This window comes from Neodiprion fabricii, chromosome 7 (assembly GCF_021155785.1).
Source record: "Neodiprion fabricii isolate iyNeoFabr1 chromosome 7, iyNeoFabr1.1, whole genome shotgun sequence".
NCBI classification, from domain to species: Eukaryota; Metazoa; Arthropoda; class Insecta; order Hymenoptera; family Diprionidae; genus Neodiprion; species Neodiprion fabricii.
In genome coordinates, this window is record NC_060245.1 from 4917736 (window position 1) to 4937338 (window position 19603).

Genomic DNA, 19603 nt, shown 5'->3' on the forward strand with positions numbered 1-19603 from the left:
ATTGCCTGAAGTTCAGTAAATCGTAATAAAACAAAAAGCAATCGCACTCACAAAAAAATAGTGTGCTCAGGGGACGATACGAATTTATAGTTAATAGAACTTATTGCATTACGTTGTTCCGAACTATGAATTTATGGTTACATCTGACAAACGTTTTATGGTTAACGGTACAATAACGAAGACCTGACCATATTAAAACACTAGTGCGGTAAACGTGCCAAACTTATCGTAACTCCATTTGTAATTTGGAAATTTTGCAAATTGCAAATTGTTAACTTTTACCATACGAGTTGAGCAATGAAGTAAATTCAAAACACCCTTTTGCGTGTTTCCAACTAAGTTAAGCAAAATGACAAAATTGTAATGCACATTTATTGAGAATGCTCGGTAATTCGCTTTACAACACGAAATTTGTAATTCAACTACAGTTTTGTGTTGTAAATGTGGCGCAGATTTTCAAATATTTTCAACGGTGCACGTTCAGTTGTTGAAACTATGTTCGTACGATCTTGTCTGAATAATTACTGTATCAGCGTTAACCGTATTTAAGTCGAGTCAAACTATGTACGGTGTATTCAACTATGACAAAAGTTGCAGGAATCATCTCGGGTGGTCTAAGTACGTAGCCGTAAATAGTTGTTTATAAATTAGTTAATTTAACCATACTCTATACTATCGAAGACTACAGAACAGAGCTCACCGCACTATACGAATATAATATACATATAAGTGTACGGTAAAATTGATGTGTTTACAGTGCGCCAAACGATAATTTGGGTGAATTCTACTATAAAAATTATCTTCCCGACTATAATATTCTAACTATACAGATTTTCAACTATACGCGCAAATTTTTCTCTCAGTGCAATGCATTTCGAAACAATAGTTGTTGAAAATTCATTGTAAAATTAAGATAACAGTGATTTTTCCCCAAACATTTCGTTTACGATAACGTTAACCAACATCAACCTCGTTACAATGTAATTACATCCCGTGATGAACGTCGTTTCACAGGATTTCGTCACTCGTTAAGCACAGTTTAAATCTTGAACCGAGAATTGACTCATGGGTGCGTTTGTCGTCCGAATGAATTATCTTTCCAGTAGCCGTGAATCATCCTTAGTGTAAACGAAAGCCTGAATTCCCGACGAATCCGCTGTCAATTCAGCCCACGAAACAAAAGTCAGGCGAGAAGCGAAGACCTGGAAATTATCCCGATTCTTACAATAACCAAATAAGCCGAAATACAAATGTGCGTCATTTGATCGGTGAGAAGACACGGATAAAGACAGACTCAGAATCGCACGAAACGCAACGATCGAACAGCGAAGCTTCACTTATAAGTGACACTAGGGTCACTTATCAAACGAATTTTTTATCTCGCTCCAACGATGGATGAACCCTCATTTTTTCCCACGACGGGGAAAAAAAAACCTGGCTGGAAAATGGATACCGCATAATTTTCCGTAATTGGATCGTGCGAAAATTCGAATATTTATAATTTCTGCCCGAAAGCACGCGATTTTTTTTTTTTTTCCTCCGTCTCGTCAGTCGAGTCAAGTCAAGGGGATGATCCGTGCCCTTGATCTCTCCAATTTCAATTCGCATATTATATTCTTCGCTGTCTGATTCACTTTGCCTCCAGGACAGCCGACGTGACGCAGGAACATCGCTTATTTTACTCCGAAGTTAAATCAGCTGTGCGTTACACGTATCAGGGTGCTTCTCATTTTGGTCATGTCGGAATTTCTTCACGCTCACCCCCCCCCCCCCCCCCAAACAAGCGATATATAGAGAAAAAAAAAACTGGCCAACTGCCCGAATTTTTCCGATAACTCTGACACGTCTCGCCAAGCAGTCGAATTTTTGTATGGAATAAACGTATGCGTTTAAAATTTTTTTTCTCAACGAAACTGTCGGTCATTTTAAAACCAAGTATCGTAATAAAAATTCTTCTGGCTACTGGGTAAGAAATTTAATGCTCCGGCAAAATAAGAAAAAAAAAAAAGAAAGATTTACTCGTAAAATTTTGGTAAATCTGATATTTATCGCATTGTTGGCGAAAAATGAAGACTGTTTTAGATATAACAAATAACAGGTTTACGAAAATTTTACAACAGATATTTTTCGTAGAAAATTAAATTTCCTACAAAATAGCTAAAGGGCGCGTTTTTTTTTTTTGTTTTTTGTTTTTGACGTACAGTTTCAAAGTAGCAAACTGTTTGTTTGTTTTTAATTTCGAACGCATTCGTCTTTTCATATGAAAGTTCAATTGTTTGGGAAAGCGTATTACGAGTTGTCGGAAAAATTCGGAAATTAAGCCAGATTTTTTTTGTTTATATATGTCGATAAGAACCACCCTAGTACGTACAGGCAACGAAGTATTAAAATTGATGAATTCCATTCCGGCACATCCGGTTTAATCACCGTGACGTTAGAGAGCGGTGTAGTAATTTGTTGATAACGGAATATTACTCGAATTTGTGCAGCGAGGAATACGCGAATAATTATCCGCAAGCACGATTGTTCCGAACAAATTTAAAACCAACTCGAAACGTGGAACACCTGATCAATATTTAAACTGCCACCGCCCATATCGCCCGACCCACAACCGCATCGTAATATTACGCATGATACGCGAGTTTCAACAACAACTCGTATTGCAAAACGCAATGCGGTCGTATAACAATAAACTCTGTATAACAACGAGTGTGCAACACGCATGTTCACCAACTTGGCTTATCTCGATCGTTAATTTTTCCATTTCTCGCTGCAAAATAACAGCAAGTGTGCGCGCGAGTATGATAAATGGCCACGCCAAGAAAAATTTCATTTGTTACAGTAACTGGAAAAATTGAGTTAAAACAGGTATCGTTAAAAAAAACTGTTTCAATATTGTTGGAATAACGAAAAACTTATTTTTACAAAACGATTACAAAACTTGAGTAGAATATTATTGAACACAGGTATGAACCAACCGCCCACACGTGTAAGACAAATATTTGTTAACAAACATTAGCGTTGCACTGGGTTAAACAAATAACGGTATGTATCACGTTTTAGTCGAAGAGTCGAAACCAAGATTCTCGACTCATTGTTCGGTTTTCGGATCGGTTTTTTTTTTCTGCGATGAAAGCTGCGATCGTCGATTTCTAGATTTGAAAAAAAAAAAACACCGCTCAGAAAACTTCCGTTGATTTAACGAATTTTTATTAGTTCCATTAAAAACTATCGAATGATATTATTACACCGTACTTCAAGCTAATTTTCAATCTCAATTCGAAACAATCAATACGTAATTCAAACGAAGTTGAATAAAACTGTCCAACAAAAGAATCCGAATCGCATTATATATTAACAAATCGAATTTAGATCCCTCTGAAACGGACTCTGATGTAGATTAAAGGCCTCGTAACTTTTGTTCACAAACAAAAAAAAAAAAAAAAAAGTTAAGGACGCTTCGACAAGTGTCTACACTTGAACTCAATATCTGCAGTATGTACTTGAAAATTGTAAACAATATTTAAGCGTGTTAAGCTCTGATTTCAGCCTGCGATGATAAAACGTAACGTTTGTTTACTTCCGTTAATTTGAAATTCATGAAAATACGGAGCATTTTTGATCGCGCAATTATTTTTTATCCTACGTTCCACAAAATTGTAACACTTGAACGACAAAGTTTCAAGTCATTTAGTTGAATTGTGAACTGAAAAAACAAAAGAAAAAAACTTGACAGTATTCGTCGAAATTCAGCTTTGAAGTTTTCATCAAATTTTCTCTGCTATTGAATTTTTTTTTCTTTTTGAATTCTATGCTCTGATAACGTCGAGAGTCTCAATTGATACGCTGATGAAAACGTTGAAGTATATTGTCAAATTCACACAATTTTTATTCAAACTTTCAAACAAACTTTCAAATTTTTTCAATCACTCGTCTTTAACCCATCAAAAAAAAAAAAAAAAACTTTTCCATTCCGAAGTGAAATATTTTCACGCAAGATTCAGAGTGAAAATTCGTTTTTGTTTAATTTTGTTTTTTTAAATCGTATCTTTTTTTCTTTACGATCGTTTTCACTATTTTCATACCAGTTAAAAATCCATCACAACACGTATCGTATCTCCGATTCGATTACCAATATTTCTCATCGTTTCTCCGATTCTGAAATACCGAGTTGTCGTGGAATGCCCCGTATATTCGTTACGGATTATAAATTATCGTACGATGGTTATTACATCGCATAGAATAATAACAACAACAATTAATCATTGACCTATTTTGTAAGTCTGATCTCTGTCTTGCCACATTTAAATTTTCATTATCTCCGTTATTCAATATAACGAAGCGATATGCACGTGTCGATGTTGTTATTTGAGAGCAGGAACACATGGTTCGAGATAGCGTGACGTTGCGATATAACTATACATAATGTTATAGTATATTTACGCCTGCGTAATAACGCAATAGATAATAAAATGCGCAGAGAATGATGTACGAATATAGATAGGCGTGATATTATCGTTAAAAATTTTCGAGAGTATTTTCAAGTGTATTTTCAATTTCGTATATACATACATATACATATATTAGTGTTTCAAAAAAACCGACTATTTTTTTTTTTTTTTTCGAAGAACATTGAAAAATCTTCCGAGCGTCCCTCAAAAATGACCTCGGTAAAATATGAGCTCTTAATATCGATATTTAGAGGTGACGATTCTCAATTTTCTATTTCCCATTTAAATAACATGGGAAAAATTGTGTTTTTTTTAAATTTAGAATTTTATTGCTCGAAAACGAATCAGTGTGAAGATATAAAAAAAATATATTCTTGTAGGAAATTTTACGCTCTACAAAAAAGATCTGAATAAAGATTTGCGTGAGGTGAGTCGTTTCGGAGTTATCAGGCCTCAAACATCGAACCGTTTGAAATAATGACGTTATTAATTTATAAATGCTAGAAAACTGACTCATATCACTTAAATACACAATATTATTGATTTTAAAATTAAAACTATAGACTTCCAATGAAATGTTAATTAATAAATTTCATTAATCAACGATATGAGTCAGTTTTGTAGCATTTATAAATTAATAACATCATTATTTCAAACGCTATATGAGTGTTTCAAAAAAACCGACTATTTTTATATATATATATATATATATATATATATATATATATATTTCTGGTTACTGTAACAAATTAAATTTTTTTTCAGTGAAAAAATTTCACATTCGAACTTGTGTGATAACTTGTGATTTTGCACTAGATCACGTGGACTTTGACACGACGATGATGCTGATTACGTCACTGATAAGCGATAGCTTGTACAAACCTCTAGTGATTGATTGGCGATATGAAAACGCTGGTACCGTGTATATACCATATATATATATAAATATATGTGTGTGTGTGTAATTTTGTCGAGTGGTCAACACAAGAGGAATCAAGCTGTCAGCTGACTTGGCAAATCGCTACCGCACTGACAATTTACGTTGAAATAATTGCAACGAATTTTCAGCGTCAAGTCGATCGCACAGACCATAAATCATTGATCGTAAATCGGCGCTATTGCTTGTCATCGTCGAATTGACGTAATGTTTACACCAAGTTTAAAAATCGTTATAGATGGTATAACAAAATACAATCAGATGTAACCGAGCCCCGATGTTCGTCTCTCGATAATCTCACTACTCGAGAATATGATCTACGTTGTAACACAGGTTCAGGATCGCCTCGTGAAGATAAAACGCGTATCACGTGATGTGATTCGTCACTTTGTTCGTATCGTAACGCAGCGATCTTTGAATCGGAGGATGAACGACGATTGTCAGTTGTTAAAAAGATTACGAGGAGAATATACATTCATTAGGGCCGTTTTTGAACGCTTCTTTTTTATTTTTTTTTTTAGATTTCACTCTTCCGCGAGATTCTCGTAGTTTCTCATCGAAAAAAAGGTTCGCGCGGATGGGATTAAGAAAAAAAAAAATTTCACTTCGACATATTGAAAAAAGGCTATTTCCGGAAATTTAAAAATTGACGTATCCTTAAATCCTTCCTTGGCTATGTTTTGTGTTATACGAAACGAATGTTTTTGTAAAATATGAAATGCGTACAACTTTTCTTTTTTTTTTTTTTTCTTGTGCAAATATTCACATAATTTCTGGCTCCCAAAACAAAGATTTTGAGCCATAGTTCAGAGTGGAGAGTTGATTTTTTGTATTTTTTAAATATTTTTTTAGACGAATAATTTTTCTCATTTTGTAGGTATGTATACGAAAGATTTGTTATGTTTGTAATATTTTTTAAGAAAGAACAGTTGGGACGAAAAATCTGAAAAAAACGGTGAGTGCTTTTTTTAGGTTTTAGAATCATATAAAAAATAATGAAGCAAATTGGCGGGGGTCAGGGAAAATGACCTCTCATTTGGCATGGAATACCTCATATATATGTATATAACACACACATCGCGTGAATATCAATTTCTCGTGGTTTGAAAGTACGAAAATTGAGCATTCTCACATGACTCAAGACTACAACACCTGAATTCGTCATTAATATTTCAATTCGTGTCGCAAAGCAGTCTGGTTTTGAAAAAAATTATTATCCGTAATATATATACGTACCCAATGTGTTCTTGAAATCGATGCATTGAGAAATGTGTGGAAATTGCAAAATTTTCCGCCATTTCTTACTTTTCCCCTTGTTGCTGTCACCACCGCCTGAAAAGAAAAGTTAAAAACACGTTTCATTAGGCATGTTTCGTGTAAAATCGTAAGGCGAATTTTTTCGTCATTACAAAATATCATCTCGTCGTCAATTGAATCGAACGAAACAAGCGATCCTCGAACCATTTTATTCCTCTGGTTTAACGATGTGTAATTCGAATCGAACAACGTACGGAGCAAGTTGCTTCACCGTTCCGATTTCTCGGCACAATTTTGGCGGCGCAAAATAATCGCATGCCCAATTTCAGAGCACGAGTTATCACACGATTACACGTTGTAAGCTCTCCGCATAAATTTCTAGAGTAAAACTAATTTGCCGATTGGCAGTCATTTCAAATAACGCAATCAAAAAAGGTTTAAGAAAGTAAGGGATTGCTGTAGGTCTCGTTTTCGAATTATTTGTTCCAAAAAATTGTAACAAAACGCTGGAAAACTAATTTTCATTTTCTACCCGGAACTGTATTTCGTCGATCGTTGGTTAAAAAAAAAAAAAAATTAAAAAAGTCAAGAACCGAGCGGTAACCGGAAGTAAAAATTTCTCCCAGTGTTATTTTTCCAGGAACGTATTATTTTCAGCCGACATTGTTATTTCCCTTCCGTTCGCGCCCGACAAATACGAAATTCTCTAAAATTTTCACGTCCGCATTAAGCAGGATTAATGGTAAGTGGAAAAGTAGCCGCATACATAATCGTAACGTTTGAATCGTTGAAAGGTGCGAGCTTATTGGTCCGCTGTTGCGGTCCACATTATCGTAAAGTACAACGACCAGGGAGTGACAATTTTTTTTATTTATCTTTCCTACTTTCCTTCTTTTTTTTTTTTTTTTTTTTTTTTTTTCTCTTCCACCACTTTAGCCGTAATAATCCCTCGATTTTTTTTTCTTTTTTTTTTTTTTTCGTACTCGATGGACGAGATTTATGTCAATAAATTGCTACTACTTACTCCGTCACTGTCCTCCCACGTGAAATTGTCAAATTATACGAGCACACTCGCCAATCGCATAAACGACGTGTGCATATGTGTGTGTGTGATAGATAAAATTGAGCAAGGGATAGCCGTAATGTCACAGCATAATATTCTCGACACGTTCGGGAGAAGTTTAAATCAGAGTTAATTGATTCATCAATTAGTCCTCGTTCTCCATGCATTATATATACATATATACATATAAATATATGCAGCATAATATAAGTTTTTTTTTTTCTTTCCTCTGTTTTTTATTTATTCTATCGCAGGTTTATCGCTTTCGAAATGTAACAGGCAACGTACGGATTGTGTCTTGTTGACACGTCGATATACCGGGTTTAATATGCTTGATCGATCAGGATGCTGGTTAAATGGATCACTGCTTCAATCAAAACTAGCTCCACCGTCAAATTGAACGAGCGGATCGTACTTGATCGCTCGGTGAGATCAGATTTGGCGTCGATTTCGAGACGGGTGAAAAAAACATTTTTTCCCCAGCGCACGTCTCGTTATGGATCTCATTATCTGACCGGTTTGATTTGTTTCTTTGTTTGGTGTTTTTTTTTTTTTTTAATTTTTTTATTTTTTTACTTTGTTAACACGATAAGAAGTTGAAAACCGACTTGTGTATAAATAATTTACAGAAATGTTATACGGATAGGAAAAAGTAACATTATTAAACTTTATTTAATGAGATCTGTAGATCAGTTATCGCTGTGTTGGGGGAAACAAATAATGTCATCTCGTTGAATCAATCTTTTTACGGTGAATAATCCTGTTACGATTGTTCAAAATTTCATTCGACTTACTTTCCGCAATTGTTGTACGAAGCGACTAACGAAACGTTTTATTCCGTAAAATATCTTGAAGACACGACTCACTGTCAAACGGAATAAGAAATGTGAATATCAGAGTGTAACTCAAAACCACCCTGAACGTATCATCTTCAACGTATGAATCAAATCGACGTTGCAAGAAAAATTTTTAAAACCCAATGATCAGGTTAATTTTTTCTCTTTACTTTCACGGTCAAAAGTTATTTATTTTTATACACACGGACTTGTTGCGTTACATATTTTTCTCTCACATATTGTGAAACAACATGCATAGAGCGTTACAGTTGAACTGGCAATCATGATTAAATTTACATGCGCGTGAATAAAAAAAAAAAAAAAAAAAGGGGGGGGTTTCACTTGTAAAGTTAATTTAATTAAGAACGACGACGTACCGCCATAATGAATGAATGAAAGAAAGAAAGGAAGGAATTTAACCCGCACATTACAGTTTCGTGTAACGGCATAATAAACTTTGACATCAGTTAGCGCACGAGCTATTAACTTAGATTACAACGCGTATTTATATATACATATATCTCTCTATATTATAAAAATATCTCGCGTCAGGAATCCAGCCCTTCCTTCCACCACCCGTCCTTCCCTTCACTATCGCCACATTTACGCCTATGCAGATTCAACCCTTTGTCCTACTCTCCACGCCACTCGATATATGGCCGCAAAGAATTCGAGGCTGAATTTCGGGGTAAAAATGCTCGAAGATTCGATATTTATCGCATTCACTTCGTAGAGTCTTTACGGTGTTTCTTAATTTTGAAACGGGGGATCCTTGACTCGATTCAACTTCGAGGCTTGTGTGAAATTTTAAAAGGGTGCGGACAAAAATCAGGGTCCCTGAGACGATTCGACGACCAGCGGAAAACGAACCGTCGAATCGTACAAAACTCGGCAAAGCCTGATATTTCCTCGAGTAACGTTGTCGCGTTCAGGATTTTTATTTTCTCCAGAAAAAAATTGGATCGACGATGTTACTTCCGCCGTTGATGGCAATCCTTTCACGTTTACGTGCGAGCAAATTGGGACTTGCGATTCGAGTAACCAACGCGATAGCTGATGAATTGCAACGTTATACGTACACGTACGTATATCTCTCTATATTATAAATATATCTCGCGCCAGGAATCCAGCCCTTCCTTCCACCACCCGTCCCTCCCTTCACTATCGCCACATTTACACCTACGCAGATTCAACTCTCTATCCCAAGTTTATGCCCTTGTGACTACGAAGGTTCAACCCTTTACCCTACGCATATACCGTAACACCTATACTAGTGTATATATGTAAAAAATTTCGCGTTTGCGGTGGTGTAGAATAGTATTATTATTAATAAAGAGAAAGTAGGGTTAATTAGGAAAAAAAAATAAAACCCGACAAGCCACGCTTGTTGTTTACATCTCTGTGGAATACGAATCTTGTCAGATTAGCAGTTGAAAACTTTCGAACACGCGGAGTTATACCTTGGGTGTCTTTTTCTTTTTTTTTTTTTTTTCTTCCTACCTTTTCTCTTCTATTCTCTTCTCACTCCATGTGGAAAAGTTTCGCGTGCGAAACGTGTCGTTAAATTACCATTATACCGGTCTAACGACGATGTTGTAATAAAGTAACAAAGAGAGGCAAAATAAAATCGGAAAAAAAAAAAAAAAAAACTTCACACGGCTTTGCGCGCTTGGATCCGAAACGTACATTAATGGTTACAAAATGCAAAATTAGTTTCGTAGCTTTGATAAAGAAAAAATTAAAAAAAAAAAAAAAAAAAACCCAACGGACTATAGTATAGTATAACTTTGCACCAAATTATCTTGTAATAAAGTAACAGTATTTATATCGTCAATATAACGACACCTGTGTAAAAAAAGAAATTAAAAATTCTAACACCGATCATGTACTTAATAATAATAATAATAATAATAATAAAAGAAATAAGAGAGTAAAAGACGACGTTTCAAATCGCTCAATCTTGCTTACGTGTCGATAAATGTGCCGATCTTTTTCACAGGAAAGTTATTTCGGTATGACAAATTGAAATAGACATAAAGTGACGGATGGCCAATTCTCAATGAGACCATTCAAGTATTAGCTAACGCTTTTTTTTTATGCAAATTTTCGCACCCCATCCCTGTTGTTATAACGGTTGTTAACGTTAGCATGTTTTGCCTGTTGCTGTTTTTTTTTTTTTTTCACAACGCTAGCTAAAGGACTTTGAAAAGTTTATTGGAAAATCGATTGATGACCTGAGAATGGCAGAGATGCCATTTATGGTCGTATCCTGATCAATTTATTCCCACTTTATTTGATATTAATTGTCGTTGATTATTAACACACGTTAAGGTGTTCGGCGAAACGTGAATTCATTATTCATTGAGTATTGAACGGATTATATATTGTCTTTCTTCTCGAATGCATGCGGTAAACATTATATTTGCTGAGATATTATTGTCGAGCAATCGATGCGTTATCAATTAACACCTCCTTTGAAAGCAAATGTTTTTTATTATTCTCGCAAGCAAAAAATTGATGTTCTTGTATCAGTGTAATAATATTTTCGAATTTATATTTTAACGGGGAAATTGAAAGTTTACTATATCAACAAAATATACTATTTTACGACCGATATACATTAATGTTAGCTAAGGCTTGACCGAAATGCCTGATACTATAGGCCGACATTTGATAACGTTTCGTAGATATTTTTGTGCTGAATTTACGAATAGTCTCTAAATTCATTCCACCACAGAAATCCGCACACAGGCGAATTTTGACCAAACCGATTTCTTGCGATGTAGGGAAATTCGATCGCTGATTGTTGTAAAATGTGTACTTTTTTAATGACCAATATTGCGCTCCTCGAAACTTATCCGTCATGCAAGTGTAAACAATGCTACAACGGGCACTGAGTTTGATTGCTGAGAATATTGTTATCAGTTTTACGGAAGAGTTCTACGTGGAATTCGATCTGACATTGTTTTAACAGAGCGAAAAAGTTTTCTTCATCTTATCGGTGCGCGAAAAACAAAATGGTTTAGTAACGTCCGAGAAAAGGTTTGGCACCACAAACTCATAGATTTTGTTGCGATTGCGAAATCAGATCCGCGCAGCGAAATCATTTTGTAAAGATTGAAAAGTGATTGTTTTATTGTTGTACCTGAAAAAATTATCGTTTGATTGTAATTTACGCTGCACGAATTAAGCGCCGCATCAAACAAGGACGAAGAAATATGCGATTGCGAATCGACTGGCTGATTCAATTGTATCGGACCACGAATGATTTAGTTCTGCCGATTATACTTGACCGATGCCTGGAACTCCTCCTAATAACTGCTAATCTTACTTCTCTCGCGTGAAAGGATTTTCAACGCGTCACAGAAAGTATTTTTCCACCTCAACAAAATATTTTTTAGACCTACGATGTAACGTATTATTCGATGGCGTTAATCGATTTCGTAAATTTGACGAATCTTTATCCACCGAATAGATTTAGCGAACCGTACGAAGCGATTCAGTCGAATCTACCAAAGAGTCTTCAATATTTTGATAATACCATGAAAATAGTATTGTTTCATGAAATTGACTAAATTTAAAACGATATTTCGTATTTATGCGTACATTTTACTCAATAGAATATCTTTACGATTTTGAAACAATTATTTCATTAACTTTACTATATAAAAAACAATATTGCCTTTACACGAGAGAATTTTCTACAAAATTCGTTTAAAACTTGATACTTTATTTTTCTTTTGCGTTTAAAGTAAAAACTTTCTTCCGATAATGCTTCTATACCCGTACTTGCGTTTCAATCATCAACGAAGAGTATATCGTTCATCGTCACTCTCGTTTTCATACGTAATAGTTTCTCTGATACGCGGCTAATTGCACATGGCCAACTTTCCCGAGACCCCGATACCAAATTTCTTCGAAATTACAGCAGTTCGCTTCCCATCGCAACGAGTATTCAACCATGTAAGTACCTACATGGTGCATGGAAATGATCAATTTGCCGAGTCAAAGCTGATTGACGTTCACCCTTCAATAACCCGTGTAATGAATTTTGCAACTTGAGAAAGTGAATTTCTTCTTTGAAGATGCTTCGTACCTAAGGCGTCTGAAGGTACAAAGTGGATAGGTGTATACATATATATATATACGTACGTAAATTGAGTTCTTCGACTAATGCATACGTATATATATATGTATACCCATGTGCCTATATCGTATATATACTTGTAAAGTAGGTACAGACTTTCATCGAATTTCGAAACAATGATATACAAAGACCCCTGTTTTCACATGTATAACCCATTCTCATGTCATTACATTCCGTAAAGCTATTCTAACGAGCATGAAAATAGTTTCCCTACACTCTCTTTCTCTCTCTCTCTCTCTCTCTCTCTCTCTCTCTCTCTCTCTCTCTCTCTCTCTCTCTCTCTCTCTTTCTCTTGAAAATCATGTTTCAAAGGTAATTTGACAATAAAACGTCACCGAAATGACATTCCATTTCATTCAAGTACATTGCGGTGAGCCAAAAAAAAAAAAAAAAAAAACTAACCTATCGAATCTATGGTCTTAAAAGGATTCATTTACTGAGAAAAAAATTCTCCCGTTTGGAAAAATTTTTAGATCGATTTTAAGAGGTGTCGCTGGCCGTTTGAAATTTCTCATTTGAATAGAACGCGAAAGAAAGAATTTTTTTTTTTCATTAAATACGCTGTGACTGTTGAACCGTTTGAATTAAAAAAAAATTTCCAAGCATATTCTTGCAGGGCATTAAATTCTCTAAAAAAATTATAATCGAATGTAATTAAAAGAAAATTATAATCGAACGTTAACGAAAAGTGAAGAAGAAAAACAATCTATTCTGCAAGCAGGGCGATTAAGTCGCCAGCAATATCCTAATTGTAACAAACAAGGTTTTATCAACAATTGAAAAGAATATTAACGTTTAAAAGTGCAATAAAAAATAAATAAATGAATTAAAACTCTACTCCTTTGACGAATCTGGTTTATAAACGACATCTTTCACCCACCTTGTTTCATTTTATTCCAACTTTTATCATTTATCATGAATATTTTCGATCGTAGAACCCTAAAACTGCATATTTCTGCTTTTCTTCGACTTTCACGACCCGTAAGCAGGCGAATTTTTGAGTCCAGAAAATCAACTCGGTAGTCTTTTTTCAGAGAATTTAACGCCCTACAAGAATATGCCTTGAAATTTTTTTTATCTCAAACGGTTCAAAAGTTACGGCATTTTTATTAAAAAAAAATGATTTTTTTTGCACGTTATTTAAATGGGAAATTTCAAATGGCCAGCGACACCTTTTAAAATTGATCTAAAAATTTTTCCAAACGGGACAATTTTTTTCTCATTAAATACGTCCTTTCAAGACCATAGATTCGATAGGCTAGTTTTTTTTTGGCTCATCCTAAAGTACATACTCAAAATATCTGACAAATTGAACGTACAATTTCACCAATATTTCAAAAATATTCATTTCTTTTTACAAAATGCGATATAAAAAATTATCACAGTTATCGGCAATGAAAGCTATTTTTTTTTTGGTTTTGGTTTTTTTTTGTCTCTTTTTCGTCTCTTCAGCAGACAATATATTATTATGCTTCTGAGTAACAAAGAAAAAAACAAAAAAATATTCTGTTTTCATTGTCAAACATTCCCGGCGAGCAGCTTCTTCGGTTTTGCATGATACACAAATGTGTCCGTATTGCTTCTCCGCCTGTGTATAACTAACCAAATAAACTCTGTTCTTCTTCTTCTTCTTCTTCTTCTTCTTCTTTCATTCTCTTTTTCTACTTATATATACGCGCGCGATTTCTGACGATGATAGATCGGTTCCCTCTCGTCGTCTCTCGTATTTTCGTAAAGGTCAAATGTCAAGATTCTTTGGTTCATTCTTCGTGTGCCGAGTGATGAGAGAAAAAAAAAAAATAATTCTATTGAAAAGGTTATTTACTCACCCTTCGATAAATTGACAATAATTCGAGTGTTTCCTGCGATACGATAATCGGTTCTCTGATATCTTTTTATACCGGCAAATCTGATATTATTGCGTACAAGTGCGAAGTTGAGATCAAATTTACTGGCGACATGAGAAGTAGAACAAATTTCAAAAAAAAAATAAAAATCAAAGTTTGAGGTTTCATTTGTTACAGTAACTGGAAAAATTCAGTAAAACAGGCATCGTTAAAAGAAAAACTGTTTGAATATTGTTGAAATTAGGAAAAACGAGGTACGCGTAAAAATTTTCCGCAATCGTCGATCCTTTTTTGGTTATTCCAACGCAAAATCAGTTTCCGAGGTTTACTCTACTTTTTTAGTCAAATAAAGCTTAAAGATTTCTCTAATTGTCGGTGAACTCTTAAACCTACGGTTCGTCTGGGGTGTTTTATTTTTATTTTTTTGTTTCCCCTGTTTTTCTTTCTTTCTTTTTTTTTCTTTCAAAACGAGGAACCGGGATATTTACCTTCTCTGGCTTTGAGGTAAACGGTGTTGGCTACGATGTTCTCCAACTCCATCAATTCCAGCTTGATCGAGATTACTTGTCCGAATCAGGGGGAATGAAATGTCTTGGTATTTTACTACCCTGTCGGGCCTCTGCAGCCCTGATCCCATCTGCAGGACTGAACACCACGTGCCGCAACCCCTTCCAAGGAAGGCCGACGACGATCCCCTTCCTTCGTTTTTATATTTCTCTTTGGTAAAATATTGCTCTCTCTCTCTCTCTCTCTCCCCCTCTATTCTTCTTTCCTTTTCTTGACGATTCAACGGAAACAATCGTCCGTTGTACAATTATTATTTATACACCAGCCTAACGCTTATTTGGGGTTGTGTGGGTGGCTGGAAGGTAGAAGGGGCAGGGGGGGAGGGGGGACAGATCACTCTTTATTAATCATACACACAGCGATCCCTGCGCTGTGCGAAACACCGCGTTTTAAAAACAACTTTTACTAGATTAAATATATATATATGTGTTTTTTTTTTTTTATCGACACGTTTCAGTCCGAATTTAAGAATTATCGTCCCTCCGATACATATCGATATTAAAATTCATTTTATTCCGTTCTCATTTCTTTCGATTTCTTATTCGTTTAGTCTTTATTTTCTAGTTTTATCTTTGTTTTTATTTCACTTGTTACCTTTTTGTTTCGTTTCTTTCTTCTTCTTCTTCTTCTGTTTTTTTTTTTCTTTTTTTTTCTAGTTTTATCTAGTTTTATCGGTTAGGCCTTTGGTGTACGCTTGTTTGTTCGATGTTGTAACAAGTTTACGAACACGGTTCACAATTTAAAACACAACACGGAGGACAAAAGTCAAGGAATCGATCGGTCGATCCAATCCAATCAGTCACTTCGTAATTACGACGTGTTGCACTGTTCACTGTTCGTTGAATAATGAAAGAACAATTGTTATTATCGTTATTATTACGCGCTGATGGAAATTTGAAATGAAACGAAAAGAGACGGAAATTGGTAGATCGTATAATTTAGTTCGAATAATTGTTTTCGTAAAGAAAAGGAACTTTCGACGTTGACGTTTTTACATTGTTACGAATTTATTGTAATCAGTTTAAACAGTCGGTCAGAGACGATGTGTTGCATCTGAAATGTTGTGAACAGAAAAAAAAAAAAAAAAAATAAGTAATAATAATAATTACTACCACACGTGAGTACAGGAAGGTTTGAGAGTTACAGGAAACAAACGAAGAGTGAAGAACAAAGAACGCGACGATTTAAGTGAATAAAGATACGGATAAATGGTCGACATTTCGGGTTAATGAAGGAGACGGAATGCGAGAAAACGACGAGGTGAAGTTAGCAACGAAACTATGAAACAAAAATCGCAGCAGTTGGGCTTTCGAAATATGTTTACCGAAAGTTTGGAAGTAACGATTATTTTTTTTTTTTTTCTTTCTTCTTTACGTATAATAAACGCATCGTTGGATTAACGGTGTTCGAAATTTAAATGCCACTAGGTTGAAGTTGGCAACTAAACACAGAGTACAATAATTCACTATCCTTGAAACTTTACGCTGGAATTACTTTTAACAACGACTCAAGTTTACTCCGGAATATTAGTATATCATGTTCAACTTTGTAACGGTTTATCGAATTACAGACAACGCTGAACGGTAGCTGAATAACGATTTTTCCCGTCACTGCATCGTTACGTTATAACGTAACGAACTTGAACTTCGTATACGAGGAACGGTTATCGACGTTATCGCCTCAAGTTGTCAACGTTTTTAGTTTCAACGAAGATATTCAAACCGTGACCACCCGAGGAAAAGAGAAGGGAAAAAAATCATTTTCACAAATTAAACGATAAAAATTTCACATTACGTCGTAATTTTTCCCGTCCAACTTTTTTCCTCGCGTAATAAAATTGTACGTAAATATTTAAAATCGTTTCGTTGAGTACAAACGATGATTCTTAACTGAAAAATCGCGCACACGCAAGTTATTGGGAATTCGAGCATAGTGAAGATCGTAGAAAGCGGACCTGACGATGAGTATGAGGTGGAACTTCGACCACAGATTGAAGTTAGTAACGTAAATTGTAACGAAATATTGAATCTAACATTATTGTTTTGAAAATCTACGTCTAACGTCTGTGAAGAATTTTAATATCCAAAATCTGAATAAACTTTTCCTTTTGTAAAAATATATTACTAAATTCGAGTGGATACTACGATTTTCTTTAGAAAAAATACAATAAAAAAATTAACGAGATTGAAGTTAGTAACGTTACTTTAACGATGAATGACGTGAGTAACAAAGAAAACGTGTCAGTACTTCAAAAAATACATCTCCTTCAAAGTCGTTCTAAAATTCTAAAATTCTAAAATTCTTCGCGTTAACGCAACTAACTTCAGTCTTCTAAAAACTAATCGTTACATTAAACGTTACGAACATCGCTATCTTGAAGTTCGCCCGGGATGATGGAAAGGTGAACGAAGGTGTCTCTCTCTCTCTCTCTCTCTCACTCTCTCTCTCTCTCTCTTTCTCTCTCCCTCTCTCCGTGACAAAGGTGTACAATAAATAAGTAGGTACAAAGCAAATGTGATCGGAACGATGAGATTTCGGAACAGTTGAAAGTCGGAAATACCGTAGGAGGGGTCGATGATGAATATCCGCGACAATGTTGGCAGTACGGTTAGGAGCGGGGAGGGTGAGGGGGGTGGAGGGAGGGGAGGGAAGAGGGGATAAGAAAAATTGAAAATCTTTCAGGGTTGGTTTACTTCGTACTACAGGAGCGAGTAAGTATCAGGAGGAGGTCGGCTGCTGCTTGATGTTTGCTGTTGCCGCTGCTGCGACGTCGACCTGATTGAGAACTCGCGAGACACCCTGTGTGTTGGGTATTAAACTATATATACATATATATATGTGTATATATATATATATATACTTGCACACACGTACGTAAGACGACGGACGTTGAATCGGAGAAGCACAATGGCGGACACGGGGCGACTGGCTGCGATTTTCCACTTATTCACTGTTATCACTGAACTCGCTTTGTTCGCGCGCGATTTGCTCGCCGTTCTGCAAAGGTACGCGGCGTGTACGCTGACCTCCACGGCGTTTCGGAGGTTTCGGGCCTAGCGAGTCGATCGGCACCTTTTATCTCCTCCCTGTTTTGTTTTTTCTATCTTTCTTTGTTTTTTTTTTTTCCTTCTCTGTTCTCTCTCCTACTCTTCGCGTTGAAACGGGGTTGCGCCGAACGGCCGATACGACTGGGCTTCAACTTGCTAGGCCCGTGTGCTCTGCGCGCAGAGTGAGTAGGGGATCAAACCGCACTACCACCACACCGAACCTCGCGGGCATCGTGTCCCGGCGCTCCTGGGTTAGAGAGAGACGACCACTTGCCTCGCCTCGCCTCTAAACCGCAATGCGCATGCGCCGAAACCGAGGACGAAGGTTATCGCTGCGCCGCTCTGACGTGTCGCCATCTTCCGGCCGCCCGGCTAACCGATCGCTTTTGTCTCACGCCGCGTCGGTCGTCGAGTTTACGCGGCAAGTTTGAAACGGCGATACGAGCACTTCGGGATATTACCGAGCTATTTCGTGTCAGTTTTCGTGTAAGGTGGGGGGCTACGGACGGCTTGAACGATCTGAAATCGTACCAATTTTCAGGAGTTGTTTGTTTTTATTTCAAAGAAAATTAAAAACACTCGGAGCTAGTTCTGGTTTGAGGGATTTATTGTTTATATAGTTTCTAGAATATTTTGGAAATTAACAACGAAACGGCGGCATGGCGCACAGTGCCGGATTTTTGGGGGGAGGGGGGGTTGAAAATTGAAAATGTAAATTTGCCGTGTCCAACCGTCTAGCAATTGGTTTTAGTCATCGAGAAATTCACAATTTATAATTTTAGAAAATAAAAGGGTCAATAATTGGGTCCAAACGTATCAATAACTGGTACACTTAGCTTAATTAGCTGAAATTTAACTGGCTAGAGTAATTAGTCCGACCGAAATAGCTAGTCGGCTAATTTTAACCGGCCAAACCTAAAAATGCTAAAAATCAAGAAGCAAAATAATTTTTCACCTTTCGGATTTGTATGAATCTGTACTTCGGGTTTAATTTATATTTCGGTTCTTGACAAAGCAAAAATTCAACAAGACACTGGGAATAACGAGTAGAAAATTCATACAACTATTCGTACAAACATTCACCTGCAACTCTTCGATCTGAAACTCGATGTTGTTCTCTCGCTTGCGATTGAAATATGAAGCAAACAGCCAGTCGGGTAGAAATCGAATGATCCTGTTTATCTGAGGTAATTTGTTGCTGCAATCATCGTAATTGATCGAAGCTTCGGTCTCTTTGTCGTCGAAGTACATTAGTTGGAAATGCTTTTCTACAAAGACTGCGGAATACTCCGAATTATTTACAACACATATTTCGCAGAGTTCAACACGAATCCTGTTGGAATTTGAACTGCATTCGATGTGTAATCCATTTTCCGTGACAGAAAGTTATCTAGTACAGTTAGATGAATGTGAGTGGTTTGAGACTAGAGCATAGTTCTAAAAAATTTTTC

General features: G+C 36.0%; 1 protein-coding gene across 7 annotated transcripts in view; it reads right to left on the reverse strand.

Moving 5' to 3' along the window:
* LOC124187188 (G protein-coupled receptor kinase 2) overlaps window positions 1–18413 on the reverse strand; it is a 34861-nt gene extending 16448 nt beyond the window's left edge. For 2 of the 7 annotated variants that reach the window (XM_046579540.1, XM_046579539.1), the window contains exons 1-3: window positions 17980–18413; window positions 15027–16158; window positions 6625–6720 (exon numbers count right to left, since the gene is read on the reverse strand). In XM_046579540.1, coding sequence (XP_046435496.1) covers window positions 6625–6720; window positions 15027–15078 — 148 coding nt within the window. In that variant the 5' untranslated portion in view covers window positions 15079–16158; window positions 17980–18413. Of the gene's footprint in view, window positions 1–6624; window positions 6721–15026; window positions 16159–17665; window positions 17905–17979 lie in introns of those variants that run through there. The other 5 variants (XM_046579538.1, XM_046579534.1, XM_046579537.1 and 2 more) reach the window with 5 other exon arrangements.
* Window positions 18414–19603: the final 1190 nt, after the last annotated feature.